General features: G+C 36.6%; 1 protein-coding gene across 3 annotated transcripts in view; it reads left to right on the top strand.

Annotated features, from left to right (window-relative positions):
• CDKAL1 (CDK5 regulatory subunit associated protein 1 like 1) overlaps positions 1-18,825 on the top strand; it is a 415,077-nt gene that overhangs the window by 141,971 nt on the left and 254,281 nt on the right. For all 3 annotated transcript variants that reach the window (XM_062569910.1, XM_062569908.1, XM_062569909.1), the window contains 2 exons: positions 1,045-1,093; positions 14,095-14,215. In XM_062569910.1, coding sequence (XP_062425894.1) covers positions 1,045-1,093; positions 14,095-14,215 — 170 coding nt within the window. The remainder of the gene's footprint in view (positions 1-1,044; positions 1,094-14,094; positions 14,216-18,825) is intronic.

The raw sequence follows: 18,825 nt of genomic DNA, 5'->3' as shown, positions 1-18,825 counted from the left end.
GAGTAATTGTTAACTTGTTAATTATTAATTGTTAAATATGCAATGTATGTTTTCTGTATTTTGTTTTCCTGCATTACATGGAGACATATATGTGCGTATATAGCAAACAGCACATAGAATATGCTATTTGAACGAGTGTTGTAGGAAGAACATCAACTTTAAGAATTTGTTGTTGAATTTTACAGTCTGAATGTGGATTCTTTCTATTTAATGTAATGTTAAACACTGTATAGTATATTATTCATCATTTTAAAATGAATAAATATCTAATAAGAAATAATTGAACTATTCATCATGTTATGAGTAAATATAGGCAAATAAGACACCAAAACAGAAATTTCTCTTCATCCTTAGAGATGCTATGCAATGATCATCAAATATTATTCTGGCTTTTGTGGAAAAATGTCAGGGATCTTCCTTCCATTTGAAAAAACTGCCTGCTGTAACTTCAGGGCAGTATCTTATCCCCCTAAACTTGATCTTGACTGCAATATTTCTCGCTTCCTCTCCGTACCCTGCTCATCTGGTATCAGCCCTTACTGCACCTTCAGCTCCTTGCACGCTCGGCTGCTGGGGCCTGGCGGCTGCGGGGAGGAAGAGGAGAAAGGCGGCTTATGCTGTGGCCTTTGAGCCACACGTGTGGCCTGCCCGGGTGACCACTGCCCCACAGCTACAAAGCAGTCCGCTTGCAGCAGCGGAGGCCTCAGCTCTCTCTGCCTTTCGCTCACTGACAGCCCTAATAGGGCTTTGTAGTTGATGATTTTTACCAAACTTATGAGAACTTACTATTTTTGAGGACAAAATTTGATTTGTTAGATTGTGAAGTTAGATTGTGAGTTTTAAAGTTACTACAGGGCCTCTGACAGATGCCAAGATGCATCTGCCAGATGCACATCTACCAAGATGCACAGAAAACAGGCTGAAAATAGAGCCCCAACCCCCTCACTTCTCTTTAATCCTGAAAGACATGCTTTTGAAGGAAGAGCTGTATAAAATATGTCCAGTTATTGACTGCTTAGTTATTGACCTTCTGACTTTTTTTAGGTTCAGCAAATAGATCGTGTAGTAGAAGTTGTGGAGGAAACTATTAAAGGTAAGCATTACACTGGAAATAATTGCAGCTAGCTTGAAAGTTGTTAGCATTTTCTAGCAGAAGTAGTTATATTTTTAATCAGTTAATCTGTGTTTACTCCTATAGCTATATGTTTAAGCAATGCCATAATTTGCCAGGTGTGCTTGGTATAAGGAATGATTCCCAAGCTCTTCTCTAGCAGGAGCTCTGGGAACTGTTGGCTTCATAGGTAAAAGATCAGCTGCATCAGTGTTAGATGTATTGGTTAAAATTCTGCTCTATATTGACTCAGTGCTCTAGCTCCATTTTCTTATGTTTAGCCCTCCTGTTTTCTTGTTTCCAGATGTTTTGGCTCACTTTCCTAAGCTTTCCTCAACATGACAAATAAATTATCCACTGGTTTAATGCTCTCTTGTGACTATGTTCCTTGTTCTCTCTTGCTGTGTTCGTGTGTGCGTATGAGCACAGTACTTTCCAATGCAGTGGGGCAAAGGCAGGATTGTTTCTTCAGTGTGACTAGTAAACATTTACTGTTAAATAAATATATTTGTCTGGTTCTTTCTGGGTTACCTAAGTTTGTCTCCATTACTTATCAGGCCATAAAAATTACTGTTCCGTGAAGCCTCAGATTACAAGGCTTAGTTTAATAGGCTGCACTTTCAATATAAAGAAGTGCCTGGTCCACGAGATCCTGCCTCTAACTTTAATGTTAGAGTATGATGTCTTTGAAGTACAGCATGAAAATGTAGGAACGGTACTAGGTGGAAAAAAGCTGCTATCAAACTGTGTAGTACAGTGTAAGGCTTCTACAGATTGCAGTTTGACTGCTTTTATGAGACTTTGTGTTGCTCTGAGTGCTGTGATTTTCTTGGTACAAGAAAGTGATGTTTAGAAAAAGAGACTGCTGATTTCTTAAAAAAAAAAAAAAAAAAGAAAAAGAAAAAAAAAGAAAAAAAAGCAGAACTTGCTTCCATTATTTATTCTGATTCACATCTTCATTTGTGATTTAATTCCACTGAAGCTGACATACTTATTTGAGCCTTATTTGACCACTAGAGTATTTCTGAGATTATTAGAACAATCCCATGAAGGAAACTACTGTCTAATGGGAATCAGTAAGGTGGAATCGAGTCTGAAGAGATGAAAATTTTAATGGCAACTTCATTCTTGTGGGTTTTTTCTGCCTACAACCTACTGAACTACATGAATAAGGAAGAAACATTCATCTTTGTTATTGAATGAGCCAAACCATCACCCCAGAAACGTCACAGTGTTTGCAGCAATGTGCTGGAGATGGGGTGCGTAAAGATTTTTACAACAGGACAGTATTTCAAATCATTATCTCAGTTTTATGCATTTTAGTTATTTTTAAGAGAGTAAGATGGTAACCTGGGTCAGCATGCCCTCCTTTATAGAAATGAGCTTTGTAGTTGTTACACTGACTCAGGGCATTACTGTTTTTTGGTTAGACAGTTATTCTGGGTATTGCTGTTGAATATTGTGTGACTGGAAAGAAGGCAAACAATTTAGTACTAATTGTAGAAGCAATGTTTTTCATTTAATTGATTTTTAAGGTTGTATTTTACATTCCGATGCAATGCTGGAAAATAACGTGGTATTTTTAAATGTTTATTCAAACTTTTTAAAAAGCATGAATTTTGGGAGAGATTTTAGTTCCTTTCTAGTGACTGTAAGTGATTTGAATAAAAAGGAGTAAGTGGGCTGCTGAATTCCATACATATTGCCAGTTTCTTCAGGATTTCTTCAAAAGGTAATAGAACGTAGGATTTCTGAAGTTTTATTGGAGAAAATGAATAAAAATAAAATTTTAAATCAAGATAAAATCAACAAATTGATAGGTGTCAGATGTCAGACAACGATAAAAGCTTGCTTTTATTTTAATGACAAAATGTTTTTTAATTATGTATTTTTTAAAAAGGTTAATGAATTAATTTAGATATTTGGGAATCACCTTTCACTAATGCAGAAAGAAAAATATGATGTTTTTTAGAATCTTTCATGAAGCATAGTGAAAACAGGGAACCTCCTTTCAAACATAAGTGAAACACTAATAAATAACGGCACTGTTGGTTAAAAATAATTTATACTATAAAATATATGGTAGAAGCTTGAAGTCTTGTGTGTGAAACTAAATGAAAAGCAAGTCTTCTGTCATCTTAAGTCTGTCTTTTGTTACAGCTTTTGGAGCCTAGAATGGATTAGAGGACAGAGCTGGCAGGGGATTAAATTAGAATTTTGAATTGAGTGCCAGCTTATATTAGTAAATTTTCAGTTTTTTTTGTCATAGTTTTATGATACACTTTTCATTTATCTTTTTAAAAATTAAAAGATTGTAAGGGTGGGGTACTCATGTGTCTATAAGCTGAAAAAAATAGACTGGGTATTTAAATTGAGTAAATTTAAACTGCGTAGCGTATGTACTCTGCAGGACAGCTGTCTCTGTGGATTGCTACCTAACAGAGTTGTCTAGATTTTCTGTCCAAATTCCAGCGCTATTGTCCTGGTTGCCAGTGTTCAGGTCAGAGTTTCCTGAACACTAAGTCTAGCTTTCCTCATGTTCTTCTTTCTTAAGAAATATCTTAGATTTTTCTTGGACAGTTGAATTTTGTAGTGCACAACTTAAAGATTAATCTGGAAGAATTAAGCTACCTTCCCCATTTGTTTTCCTAATCGTTCTCCTGATTTTTCAAGAAACAGGTTACCTGTATTGGATTTGGTTGAAACTTTATTTACTCTCAAAGAAAATTAGTCTATTGGAATTATTTAAATCTCTTTCTACAAAAATATGAGAGTTATTTTTCAGCTTTATTTTTCAGTTTTCAAGTCATTAGCAGGAAATCCCTACTCAGAGCAGTGTTATCCTGCTGATTCAAGCAGCAGATCTTTCCAGTGATTTCTGTGAATTTGAAACAGCCTAACTGCCTGTTCCAACTCTCCACTTCAATTTTCTCAGTTTTACAGTGAACCCTTTTTTTATGTGGCTTTACCTTTTCATCTACTGTCAAAAATGGAAAATGTTTCTCACACTACAATCTAAAGAGATTTAGAGTATTTAAGAGACTCTGTGATGCATTATTTTTAAATTGCCATGACTTGTATTATGAGTCTAAAAACTCTGAAATTTCTTAGTTATTGGGTAAATTCTGAAACTGTATCAATTCCAAAAGTGATCTTTAATAACAGTGCGCATAAGTGCATGCAGGTCATATGTGGTTAATATTTGCAGATAACCGTGTCCCAAGATTTATGTTAACTAGAGGTATCTTCAGGCACTTTGGTTATGATGCTATAACTTTTATTGACAAAATCTGAAACCTGTATACTGCCTCATGAGGAAAGCCCTAAATTTCAGGGAGCTAGACATGTAAATTTGCTCTCAGCCCCAAAATTAGGTTTCTCAGTCACAACTAGAAGGATGTAGCCAGAGTCTGCAAGTCTTCCTGAGATGGAATAGTTTCAACACAGAAGGCTCTAACTTAACAATGTGGCAATACGTGCTTCATCTGCACCCAGCCCAGATTTATAAAACTGGAAGCATGCTGTTGATGAGAGCACAAATCTTCTTAAGTCCTTGGGGTGCCCCATTTCCACTTGTATGTTTAATCTCCTGGTAACTCCTAATGATGACACAGTGTGATAGGAAGGTATTGCTGAGGAGCTGCAGTATCTATAAGCTAGGAGAGAATATGGTTATAGTTAACGAATGCTCTATTATTAAGCAAACTGCCTGTAGACAATTTGAAAGCTCTTTGGTCTGATTTGCCAATAAGATGAAGGTTTCTCTTTGATGGGAACCACAGTTAGTCTGTTTTGTCCAACTTTTTCACAAAACATAGTTTTACAATGGGTCATTAGACTTGATTATAAAAAAACAAGCAAAGGAAATTACTTCAGGGTTCAGCCTTCATACTTCACGTAACCTTTCTAGCTTCCAGTCACATTGACCTGTCTGCTGAAGTTGCCCATCCATTCCCAGTTTAAACTTTAACAACTATTAAAATTGTTCTCGTGTGGGTACTAATTATGGATCATTGATACCAGTAGTAGTTCATATGAAAGTGAGCAGATAACTGGTACCTATATTATATAGGCTAAAGTGTAGAATTCAGACCTGATTGACTATGTTGGTGTGTGTGTGTGTGGTAGCACCAGCATAATAAACAGAATTTGTATGTGTTCTTTGATTTCATTACAGTCTGCTGATTACAGGATAAAATACTCTTTTTCTGTTTCCGTGATTGTGAGAAGAGTAGCTTTGACTTAAGTTGGTGAGAAGCAAAAGGAAAAAGAAAAATTGTAGGAGTCAAGCTTAAGGAAAAGTATTTATTTGGCTCACGGTTGGGAAACTGTTTGTACCTGACATGCAGCTTGAGTAGAGTCAGAGGGAGGATCACGGCCTCGTTGCATCCATGTTTCTGTTCCTTTATCCTCTGAAAATTGAGGGGGAGGAGAGCTGAGGCATTTCTGAATGGTTGAGTTTATATATTTTACTATTACATCTGTATTTCTAGCTAGTACTAGCCCTTTTAAACTGACATTACTAGAAAGTAGTGGAACTACCTACAGAATTTGTGTAATGCATTATCTATATTTTAAACTTATTAAAAAGTAATGGAAATATCTGCAGAATTTGTGTAATGTGTTATCTATATTTGAAAGATGAAAAAAGATGGGGCAATCAAAGCCAGGTTTTTCAGTAGGCCATATAATAGAATTATATCTTGAAGGTGAGTTATTGAAATTACAAATGAATGTTTAAAAGATCCAGAATCACCAATTTGTATGTATTAATAACTGAGGTTAAGAGCATAATGCTGTAAGTCTCACCTCCTTACCCCTTCTTGTTGGCCCTGGATTAAATAATTATAGATTTTTTGTTTGTTTGTTTTGTTCTTGGTATCCAATCAATCAGTTTTATGTGTGGATTTTTTTAATTATTTTTCTTGATGTAGTTATTGCATTGATTGTTTGTTTGATTGATTGATTGATTGTTACAACACTCGCTGTTTCAATGCTCACTCTATTTTGTAAATAGTTTACAAGAACTGAATGGGGGATAAACTAGTGCAGAAGAAGGAAACAAGCAATGGTAGGGGGCAGAGTACAAACTGAAAACCTTAGTAGCAGAACTCATTGCTTAGTAGAATTGCTCATTGCTAAGTGAACCTGTAATGTGCATGGAAAGGATGTCTGGTCTTTCAGACCTGTGTGTCCTCTTCTCCACACGTGGAATGGATCACCATCTTGCAGCATCCCCTTTTTTTCTCACCAGGTTACATTTGGCTAGTTTCAGCTGAGTTTCATCCTGTTATGGAAATCCTCTCGGCGTGGAGCAGCTTGTTCAAATCAGTGCAATTTATTTGTCTGTACAAAGAGCACAAATAGACAGCAAAGGAGCAAAGATTAAAGCGAAAGCTTGCTTTTGTGTGCTGCGGTAGGTTCAGTTCAGCTTTACACTGTAAGGCTAAATCTATTCTAGTCAAGCTACACACCCCAGAAACATTGGGCAAATTACATGCGCTGCTGGAACTAACTTTGACATTCGGCCTTTAAGATTTTCCTTCCTGAAGACTCAAAATTTTGTTTCTTTGGAATTTTTCACTTCAGAATCTCCTGAAGTTTTGAGCAGTGCCCTTGATCCTAATAAAATACATTTCTTTACGGAAAACCGGGGAGGAGGGTCAGAGGATGTCTTCCTGGAGCTGATTCTTAATATTGTCCATTTGAGCTGGTGGTTTCTGTAGCCAGCATTTTGAGCTTGTGGCAGGTTTAACTTCTAGTCACTTTCAGAAAGATGATAACATCACATGATATTATTACAATACTTTTTCCCCTCAAAGTAGAGCTATGAAGATAATGAATCCTGAAAAGGGTCCCTGTCTTAACTGTGCATTTCAAACATTTTTGCTGTGAGAGAGAAAAGTAGTAGTATGGATACGTCAGAAATATTTTTCTTTAATATGTCTCTGTATTTCATTCTATAGAATCTTTATATGAATGTTAATTCCTTGTTAATATGTATTTCCTTTGCTGTCTTTCTTGTTCTTATATGCTCCTGTTTTAGTACTCCCAGGAGTTATGATTATTCAATGACGCATTGCTGGAGTACTAAGAATAAAGACTTATTTTATGTTTGATGGAGAAAAAGTGATGTGTGAATTTTAGCAATCTGGGTTACCTGCGAAGCTTTTTATTAGTTTGCAAACTGCCTTGCTATATTCAATATCCTATTTTGAAATTATTTAAAGCAAATTTTATCAAGTCTCTGTCTTCACTCATGTGGTCCTCATATTCTGGATTCTTCTGAAACAGAAGAATTGTTGGATGCTGATCTGTTCCAAGTGTAAAGCTTAAGTAAGTGCACTATTTCAGGCTAATATTAAATGGTCCTGATGCTTATTAATATCTGTGGCTTTCTCTGAAGCTTTGTGAGGCAATTCTGACAGCATTGCTGGCTTTTTCCCTATCTTATAATTGAACTATTTCCTACTAGTGCTGATTGAAGAAAGAGTTGAACTGTTACACAACACTCCCACCTTTGCTGATCTAGGAGAGGAAAATACTTAAATTAGTTTCTCAACAAGAACAGGGCATATGTCATCCAATCTGGGCTTGATTTTCTTAAAGAGTCTGCTTCCTGTATTTACTAGAGACAGCAAATCCCACAGATGACACTCAGGGATGTCTTCACTACACAGCTAACGTGTCGTTGGCTGGTTTGCATTGGTCTGGGTGGGAGCATTCACACACCAAAGCCCTCAGTTGATGAATATCCTTGTTGTTTCTGCACTTGTGTGTGTCTGGCAGCACGTGATGGTTTTGGGGAGCTCTAGGATTCCTTTGTAATCAGTCATGTCTGTTGTGGGATAACTTGTTTGTCCTTTAGGCAGAGCAAAGAGGTGGGAGAGGAACTTGTGGTCTGTCCTTGCAACAAGTGGGCTGATTCCATCTGGAGGTAAACCAAGGGTTGAGGTCCAAGCCTAGCTATTCACTGCTAGCCCTGCAAGCCTGGGTTTAAAACACCTCCAAATCTCATTTAGAGGTTTGGGTTAAAAATGAGTAACAGACCTGGTTAGCTGTACAATGTGTTAGGCAACTTATTACATCCTCAATGCTACTTTTTTTTTTTTGTGAGCAGATGCAAAGTAATTTGTTTAGAAGGTTGTTTATAGCCAGTAGTTGCCGAACTAGAACATCACCACTCTGTAAATAAAAACTTACTTTATTCCAGAATTACAGTTTTGTAATACCTCCTGGTTTCCTTTACACTTGTGTTTTAAATCTGTTGTTCTTATGCATTCTTCTTTATAATATCTTTGTTACTTTCAATAGATCTTCTCATTCCTTTCATCAGTTTACTGGATCTTCCCATCTTTCAGTCTTTTATTACTGCTTTTGTTTGCTTCCTTATGCTTCTTCCTTTAATATTTCTTTGGAAAAATTTATTCCTTTGTCTTTCTGTTCATATGACTTTGCATTCCTTAGCTGCGCTGCTGCTATGTGTCCTTTTCTTTTTTTCTAGTGTTAGCATAAAGGAAAGGAAGCTCTGTATTTATTAACAGGGAATTATGGCGGAAGGAAATGTGTGCGAGAGTATATGAAGTAGTGCTTAATTCTTGTTTCTTGAAGATACAGGAAAAGATCAAGCAGGTTGGTGAGAGACAGCTGGGAGGTACAGAATAGTGTATCGGCAGCATTGCTGTGAAGAAAAAGTGTCTTTCAGGAAATGGTGAATAACTTCTGGTTGTAAGTAATATAACAGGGGAGGAAAAGAATGGATAATAGAACAAGCTGAAAACAATAGAAGTTATTGCTGCCAAGGCTGGAGTTTCCTGCATCTCTGAGGATTTCTCTTTAAACTAATGTTTCTAAGCTGCTTCAGATGTCTACACTGTACTTTAAAGCTGCTACGAGGTAAGGATATTGCCATGACCAGACTAGGGGATGTGTTTTGGTGGTTTGTTCTGTAGTTCTGGTGGGATCTGTCGTGACGGAGGATGCACAGTCAGTGGATCCCCTGTTCCATCTCTCAAGCAGATGTCATTTCCCAGCAACTACTGAGTGGGTCCCAGCTTGTGGACTGAATGAAGCTAACTATTTTAGAGCTATATTAGGTCTATTAATGTCTGATACCTATTTGCAACAGATAGATAGCTGTTCAATATAACTAAAGTTCACTAAGTGAACTTCACCTGCTTTCTCTGGCTTATCCTTGTATTAAACTGGCAGAATGCCCATCAATGTTTGAATCTCTTTACTGTAATATGTGTTACTTCTGTGGGCCTATGTGTTAGGGCATCTGAGGATTGCGGCACATTTAATATTACTTCAGTCTTAAAGCAAAGAAACAGTTACCAGTTTCCTTTACATAACTATATTTCAAATATTTTCTGTCAGACTGCTGAAATACATACAAAATACAAATAAAGGTATATATGCTTACCATGTAATATTATAGTACTTTTCTGTATCCTTTTTAATGGAAGAAAATGAATGCCATTAAAATGTTTTCATTTTGCACACTGATCAAACTGACATTTAAAAGCCCTTATCTAGGTTAACGGTAGGATTTAATATCCTGACAAGGTCATTTCAGCCTCACCCTCTGTATTAACAATGCCAAAGTAATATTAATAGTCTGCTGACTTGCATGTTAAGGTGGGGTTCATCTTAAACAGTCAGCTCTGAAAATTAGAGAACTCTGGTACATTTTGAGTTATTTGTAACGTGATTCCATTTACACTTGCTATGAGTGGTTCTGCTCTGTGAGCTTCCTCACTGCACTTGGTTAGTACTATTGCTGTATTGTAATCTGCATTAATTACCTAATAATTAGTGAATAGCTGCTCTGAAGCATGACCTAAACCTTTAATTAAACTTTTCAAAAATTTTTGGAATAGAATTTTATCTACTGGTAAGCTGTATGCAAGTGAAGAAGAAGGTTCTTCATTGCAGAAGAAACTTAAGGAACTAGAAAGTGTTTAGACTCTCAGATATAACCCATTACCTGTTTTTCGCTAAGCTGCATTTCAGGGTTCACATCTTTGGTGAATCTTGTCATCTTATTCATGATTGTAAGCCATCAAAAACAAATGATTTTTATTTGCCAATTAGAGTAGAACCCTTGTTAGTTATGGAAGCTGAACTTTGGTTAACTCAGTTTTCAAAAATGTTTTTGTACCAAGCATTAAAAAAGGACTGCCTTTAGGTTTAGAACACCTCACTTGTATATTTACAGTTATCAGCCAAGCAGTAAGGTCAGAGAGGTTGAGATTTATTCAGATACGATGCTTTAGAGTGAAAGCTGATCAGAATGTTCTACCCCTTTCTAATTCTGAGCATTGAAGAGAGATCATAAATGAGATTTAAAATAACTGCTTTATCTATTATACTTCATGTTAGTGTGAGATCAGTGCTGGTTAGCCTTTTCCCTACTGAAGATGACAAAATACTTATTTTTCAGTTTTCTTGAAATAAGTATGGGGAAGGAAAGATCTACAGCATGTGAAAAAGTATGATTCAGTGTTTATCAAGTTATGTTTTATTAATAGCAACAATACTGTAAACAGATGCTTTAGGGATTACTTAAAATGAAACAAAATAGTCCTTGTAGGACTCTCCTGAGTAGGAGAAAAAGTATTTAAGGTCAGGAGTACTGTAACTAAATTTTTAAACAAAATTAATTTATTGCACCTATAGTACAGAATACTGTAGTTGAATATATAGTGTTGTTTGCATTCTGGAAGCACTAAATTTTCTTTGAAAACTAATCTCCTAGTACTGTTATTTTATCCTCCGGTGTTTGGAGTCAAAAGTACAAGGATATAGTTTTAGAGAACTACACAGATTTTTCAGGCATCTTTGTCATCAATAACAATGTGGAAAAAATCTAGTCAAATTTCATGCGAAAATAAGCTGCCAAATTTGATTCTTCGACCTTGCAGTGATGTGTGTGCTAGCTCAAGTGGGGGGATCTGTGCCCCGGGGGTAGGAGGAAAGTCTCTGCAAGGTTGAAGGTAGCGAGGGGAGCTGACATAGTGATGTGCAGGATGGAGCTGGGAACTTCACAGTGGAGCATATGGGAGATAACAAGAGAGATGGGGTTTCTTTCCTGAATTATGAAACCTTCCAGAGTTAAAGGAGGTTAGGTTTTAGGCTCCCTAGTGAGTTATAATTTAAATGCAAGTGTACTTGGGTTATTTTTTCCAACGTTTGTGGTAACCTGCCTAGCATTTGAAAGATGTTGCGAAGAATTCTAAGAGGTTTGAAGAAATACTCCCAGTTAACAAGATTTTCCAGTGTTTAGTGTTTTCTTGTTTGTTTTCATTTTTTTTCCTCTCTGTTTTCCTAAGGAAGCATAGATTATGAAGTTGTACTTACTGCACTGATTTGTTGTGATCTCCATGTCCCACTGCCCTTACTAGTTTTTAGTCCTTTGGCAAATTTCAAGCAGAACTGAGACAATAGTGAAGTCTAAAGCATACTCGTTTTCCAGCAGCTCCATGAGGATGTTTGCCTCTTTGGTTAATGCTGCCAGTATGAGAAAAGCAGAAGTATGAGCTTGATTCCTAGTAGACAACAGTAATTCGTGTGGCTGTTCACTGTCGAGATGTAAATTCAAAGGAGGTTAAGCTTCACTGATTGTGTTCTGTGAGATGCTACCAGTTGTATTTTTTTTTTTTCACACTTCAGAATGGTGATCTGACCCTAATTTGAAGTGTATGATTTTTAAATGTTGGTAGTTTGTTGCTATATTTTTAACTCTTCTTATTTTAAGAATGCTGTTAATTGTTCCACTATATTTTCAGCCATAAATCCGAATGCAGGTTTAGTTTAATAAGATAATTGAGGATTTAAAAAATAGAGAAACTATTTTTTTCCAAATAAACCACTATATGAGGAAGTAAAATAAAAATAAAATGGTGTCATGCTTCTGACTTTTCAATGAACCATTAGATTGGAAAATAACTGGTTCTATCATGAGACAAAGACACTGCTGTTACCATCTTGAAAAGGTAGAAATGGATAATTTAGCAAATGTTAATAACACAAGCAGCATATTACTAAATTTATAGTAGGATGGAATGAAACTTTTGTCAAATGCAAATGCAAAAATAATGTCTTTCAATTATTGTTGAACTTGCATGTCTTTCAAGTATTAACCATTATGATATCAGCCCAGTCTTGCTTACTACTTCAGGTGATGAAATTTTTGATTGAGAAATTTTATTTACCCTAAAAAAAAAAACCCTGAGAAATATGGTATGCCAAAAGTAGTTGCGTAGCTGATGTTGCCATATAACAGAAAGAATTCAGAATATGAATTAAATTTAGTTTTATTTTTAAATTAATTAATGTCTCATTAAAACAGGAAGACTTTGATGGATGAATTAGTTTGTAAATTGCTGCTGGTGTAGTTTAGGTTAGCAGATTTGGATGACCATTGATTTTAGTTGCTCTGAATTTGAAATCCAGTTTTCTATGCTACATGTAGTTTCACTGCTTCATGGTCCTCCTCCCCCTCTTTCCTTGATAGGGTAATTTTTCTCTTGTCTTAAATATTTTAGGAAATATTTGACAGATCGCAGCTATAGTTTCAGTTGTTAGCAAATAGATTTCTAACTTCGGAGGATAATTACTTTTCTCCCTTTCCTCAACTGCAAGTAGTGGCAACTTTCCACCTCCATTACATATCTAGCATTAATTTTTGCTTTATGAAATAAATGCTTTAATTTTTTATGATTTGGGAATGTTTTACTCTAGTTCCTACAATAATACATGCTTAATTGATTTTATTCTTCACTGTTGCATTTTGCTTCTCAATATGAGTGAACCCTGCTGTCTGTGCTCTTTAAATCTAGTACTTGAATTGGTGTTACTGGTCTACTGTTGAAGGCAATTGGTGATAGTATTTGTATTTTACTCTCTGAACATTACTGGCTTCAGGAAAGCAGTAGTGAGGCTGATTTCTGACCTGCGGTGGTCTCGGTGTGGGAGAAGCGTGCACTAATGCCTGCCTGGCTTGGTCAGTGTAACCACCTTGATAAGCCTGAGAGCACAGGAGTGGCTCCAGTCTCTCTTCCCTTGGTTCCTGCTCATTGATTTCAGCCCCCTTCAGTTAGGGGCACCAATGCAAATAGATTTATTATTTAGCAGGGTCTTCATGGGACCATGACTCCATGTGGGTCTGCACACTCAACGGGCAACAGTGCCCTGTCAACATCTGTCAGAAATAGAAGCTAGGTGGGAAAAGAGCAGAGCTGTCAGTGTAATGTGCTATGGGAGGACAGCAAAGATGTCTTTGTGGACAGCAAGGAGTTTCCAAATTCAAATCCCAGGTAATCATAGAATAGAGGTCAAATGAACAAACCATCTCTGCTCCCAAATCTCTGATCCCCAAACAGAAAACCTTAATGGTTCTTGCCAAGGAGACTTAGTCGGATTGGGCTGTGGAAGCCAATCTTGACCATAAATTTGCTTAGTCCTGAGCAAGTTGTTGGGAGATGTGCTTAGAGCACTTCTTCTCAGACTAAATGTAGTTAGATAAGCTTGACTCAAGTATGTTAGTTCTCCATGTACTTAGTTTTAAAAATATTTAGGAGCAGTTTATTACCTACTAATTTAGGATTGAGTACAAATTGGAAAAAACAACCCCTTTTAATCCTGCCATATTGGTCATTTGAATATTGCCATTTTGATCTTTACTTGAGAATCTGAAAATGAAGCTGCTTAGATCATTTTAATTGAACAGACCAGAAAATGCAAGTATGAAAAGCTAATTGGATGAAATAATTTGTTTATTTCAACGTGACTTATCCTACTTGTCAGAGTTCTTTTATCTTCTTTTATTTTTTTACTGCTCCAAGTGGTAGGAATAAAGTATTACATCTTTTTATTTTTAATCTGTAGGTGTAAATACTACTTGTAAAGAAAAACAAATCAAAGCAGATGTGATGGGACTTGGGTGCAGTATTGACTGTGTTTTTGTGCTTCACTTGAAGGTCATTCTGTGAGACTGCTGGGTCAGAAAAAGGATAATGGAAAACGTTTGGGAGGAGCACGACTGGATTTGCCAAAAATTAGGAAGAATCCACTGATAGAAATCATTTCCATCAATACAGGGTAAGAAACTTCCAGACTTATAAAATATTCACTACTGCAGAGGAATTCAATTTATCACTTTCTATAGGCCTGGTTTGTAACTCCTAAGTTACACAAAAAGAGGAAGGATGACCATTATAAATGATAAATGTTTTTTTGGCGTTCTTTCTGGAAAATAAATTCCTGCTTATTTGGGTGCAAGACTGCTGCTGCTCCTGGGCCGTGTACAGTCATGCAGCCCCCTTTGTAAGTTTATCTAACTGCTCCTTGGGGGGTGGGGTGGGGTGGGGAATGAGGAGGAGAAGGGATGTGGGTTTCATTCTGTTTTGTTTTGCTTTCTGTGTTATTTTGAATTTTTTTGGAAGGCAATTTTTGAATATCCTTCTTACTCTTAAGATCTGTAAACATCTGCAGCTTAGGTGTACTAATGGATAAATTAGACACGTTCATTCTTTTCTTGCTGCTTAACCCTCTGATACGTTTATAAAGAGCTCTCTATCATGTTCAAATTTCAACCTTTGCTTTGTTTGAATAAACTAGCCTCTGCCTACCAAGATCACAAGTTCTCATCTCTAAAACTGTGAGCATTTTTCTGTTCTGTGTTCCTGCTTTGAGGGATTGCATTTGTAATCCCCCTTCAGCTGATGCCTTCTTTTTCTGGACTCCATTCAGTCATCTCCCATTGGGTCTATTTCCCCAAAACCACCCAAGTCCTTTTCTGATTTTATCTCCTCCTACTTATGTAGTAATTTCTCAAGTGATGAAATATAAAATGCTTTGCTCCAGGCACTCTAGGTAAATGAGAACTTACCAAAAGAAAAAATAGAGTAAATCTTAGCTTTCTTCATTTTCAATTTGGTCTAGCACTTCTGTAAACATTTCATAAACCACTTCTGCTGCTATGTTCTTCCACATTTACTTAAATATTCTTTTGTTCATATTTTGCTCTAATAGCTGGTGTACTATTTAGGTCAGAGTACTAGTTCAAGATTTAGTATGGTTATTTTTTCTTCCTCTCACATACATACATGGGTGACATTTTGTCATATTGCTGAGCTGTAATACTTACTAAACTGCAGCCTCATGTAACAGTTTATTTTTGAACTCTAGATATGAGCTCTTTTGGCGCACTTAAAATAAGTGAACTAAATTATTGTCTTTTCCAAAGACATCATGTCTATGCCCGTGTGATCAAAATCCGTTTTGATCCTGCCCTTGTCAGCAGGATGCGGTCCCACCGGGCCTGAGCGCACCGGGCAGAGCCTGTCCTCCAGCAGGCGCCCGTGTGGTAGGCAGTGAACCAAGTCCCAGGGCTCCGGGCAGGAGCGTGAAGAAACGGGGCCAGAGGCTGGGCTGGAGACAGGGTTGGGGGCCACCCAGGAGACAGAGATAGGCTTGGGGACAGGCCTTTCAGAAAGGGGGTCTTAATGAACTCTTGGCAGCTTCTGTAATTCTGCAGAGGAAGAACTGACTTGCTTGAACATATGCGTCCCGCAGCCCCAAAACGTTCGAATCTTTGGCTCATGTTAACGCCTTTCCCTCTCCAGCGATATGAGTATCTTTCGCATTGTGCAAGGTTAAAATTCTGTTCTTTCATCATTTTTTTTAGTCTTAAGCAGTTTTTCAGTTTTATGGTAAGTTAGGGAGTATGGAGATTGAATTTTTCCAAGAGTTATATTTTAATTTTATATGAGGTTATTGAATATTCTGTCTATATATTGCGTTTCAGCATTTGTTTAAGAACAAGTCTGTAAAATGCAATGGAGTTATATAACCAAGAAATTATAGATAATCCTGTTTTTTAAAAGTGTGCCAAAAAGAGGACATAAATTTAAAAGAAATACCTTCAAGTCTATGACTTTTTTTAATGTGGTTGTTTGAAGGAAATGTATTTGATTTTGTCAACTTTTGTCACATTCTAAAACTTTGCAATGCTAAATGTTTTTCTCCTTCCTTTTGATGGTTAATGACTAGACACCTATGAGGTATTAAATAACATAATGGGTTAAATAATGCTTGTAAGAGATCTGCCAATTCTATGGTGGTATGCATATATTCTTTTTGCTACAGATCCTTTTCATTGAATTAATACCCCCTTCTGACCATCTTTTCATTATTAAAAGTGTATCATAGCTCTTCCCTGCAGCTGATCTAGATGTCTGATGAGCAAGAAATACTAAGCCTTTCATGTAAGATGGTGCACAGAGGGGCAGAATTCAGGGGTTTACAAACAAGTAGATATCAAGAAGGGAAGCACATGACCCTATTTATCTTCTCTTATAGGGAAATAATTATTGCATTGGAATTATTTGATACCAATACACTGCATTGCTTTGTATAGTTTGATAGTAATACAGATTCCAGATAGAATGGTATTTCTTCCTTTGCCAGCATAAGCTACTTCAGTGAGAGTTAGTGAGGTCCTTGGGAGCACTTGAAGATTCTGCAGTTTTTTGATGAGGTATGCATCTGGTTATTAATCCAAGTATATTGCACTAGGGCCAAGTTGTGGGCTAAGTTGTTGGCCCAGTGTTAACCAGGCTCAGATGCAGAATTAGAACCCCAGGGACACGTGGCACAGGGTTGAACTGTGCTGGACACAGAGTTAGGAGACTGGTCTGCTGAATCTAGCACCTTCCCCCAAAGTCAAGGTCTTCCGTTGTTGTTTTGTTTGTTTCTTTCTTTTTTGCAGACTGGGACTGTGGCTCAGAATCCACAACCTTCTTTGCAGTATTGGCAGCCAGAGGAAGTGTCTGGCCATTATTGAGATTCTCCTTTTTTTTGTTTTGTTTTTTGTTTTGTTTTGTTTTTTCCCTGCATTAATTTCATAGGGGTTGTTTTACCTTGTTGTCTCTTGTTCAGTTGTACTACTAGGATGCTGAGTGGTTGCCCTACAGTGGTACGGGCCTGTAGCTCTAGCCCCACAATGTTCTGCTCCCACCCTACCATTTCAGAGTGTGTCTTCTGTAGAAGCAGGGTCAGCTCTTCCCTTGTTGTCATAATACGACTTTCATATGAGACCAGTGTACCACAGGGATCAGAGTGACTGCAGATCTGCACTATTACTTGATGCTGTGTAGCCCTCCTAAGAAACGGAACATGGTCATAAACAAGGTAGACATGGATTATAAAACAAGTGATCGCTATGTATTGATCAACTGCATATTTGTGATGGCCCAGCTTGGCTGAAGAGTGAACACCTCTTATTTAAAATGCGTACATGTCAAAACAGTTTAGGTATCAGCTAGTATGCACTAGAATTTTTCTAAGTAAAGTACCAAGTTAGAAGTTGGTAATAGCCATAAAAAAAGACCCTGCTTCTAATAGTTATCCCTGGGTTTTTGTAGTGGACTGTATTGCTTCTCCAGAATTTGGCTAATTGAACTGGCTGAGCTAGATTCCTGTCTTTTTGTGGTACTTAGCAAATGTCATCACCTATGTGGCTAACTGTTAAATTACTTTGTGCACCATCTTAAAATCATCCCAGAATACCTTTGATGCACTTATTCATTCTTGTGTTATGCACTACTTAAAAAAAAAAAAAAAAAAAAAAAAAAAAAAAAAAAAAAAAAGATGTAAAGATGTAATGATATAAGTCTGAGAGCCTTTGAAGCCTTGGCCCTACTTTGTTGAGGATATATATTTGATATTTCAGTAATAATCACATTAGCTCAACAAAACAACCACAGTTGCTTCAACTATCTGTATTTCCTGATGTGAACTCAAATCTTTTCCCTAGCATGACATTATTTCTAGGTAAAAAATGTAGAGAAATGGGAAAAATCCTTCTGCTGTGTGAAAAAATGAATTAGTCTGAAACTGATAGACTTGGTCTTCTTGGCAAGCTCTTAGATACTTGTATCTATCCAACTATCCCACAATGTTGTCAACTTCTCCTAAAACTTCTCCATCTTCTCCTAAAATATTACTGCCCCCATCTTGAATGAATAGTTAGTCTGAACTACAGATCACTTCGTATTTTGTAAAAATGAAAACAACAACAACAAAAAAAATGCCAAAATACTTACAGGTCGAATTTCATGTCTTCTATTGATTTGAGCAAGTTTATTCATGAATAGCGTATAGACTTTCTAAATTTTAATGCTTAACGTTTTAAGATACTCTGTGCAAGTGACTTACTGTTGTTAACAGAGGATTTTGATTTTAGAAAAAAAGATCCATGCACATTTTGACTGGCATCCAACTTTGTGCATAGAGGCAAAATAGTTATTTCTTATTAAAATAGTGTTATAGTTACTATATAAGACTATAAATACATTTATGTATACTTTAATATAAGATAAATGCTTAGAGCAAACTCCCAAGCAAATATAAAGTGATGTAATTACTTTGATTGGCCCTAGCTGAGCTTATATTAAAATAGCACAATACTGAATTGTAAGTGTCTCAAATATGTATGCCATGACAGAGCATATAATGCAGTTTAGCCCCAGAAAACACCAGAGGGTAGTAATCCTGGAAAGATAGCGTATATTCTTTTGAAAGGACGTCTCTCCACTATAACTGTTTTTTTCCTTTTTTTAATCACTGTTTGGCATATACATAATTTTAGTTTCCAGCTATACTATACACTAGGCATATATTTTAACCATATAAGGAATATCAATCTG

This window comes from Rhea pennata, chromosome 2 (genome assembly GCF_028389875.1).
Source record: "Rhea pennata isolate bPtePen1 chromosome 2, bPtePen1.pri, whole genome shotgun sequence".
Classification (NCBI taxonomy): Eukaryota; Metazoa; Chordata; class Aves; order Rheiformes; family Rheidae; genus Rhea; species Rhea pennata.
The sequence above is the reverse complement of the archived record's forward strand: the minus strand, read 5'-3'. Positions and strand labels throughout refer to the sequence as shown.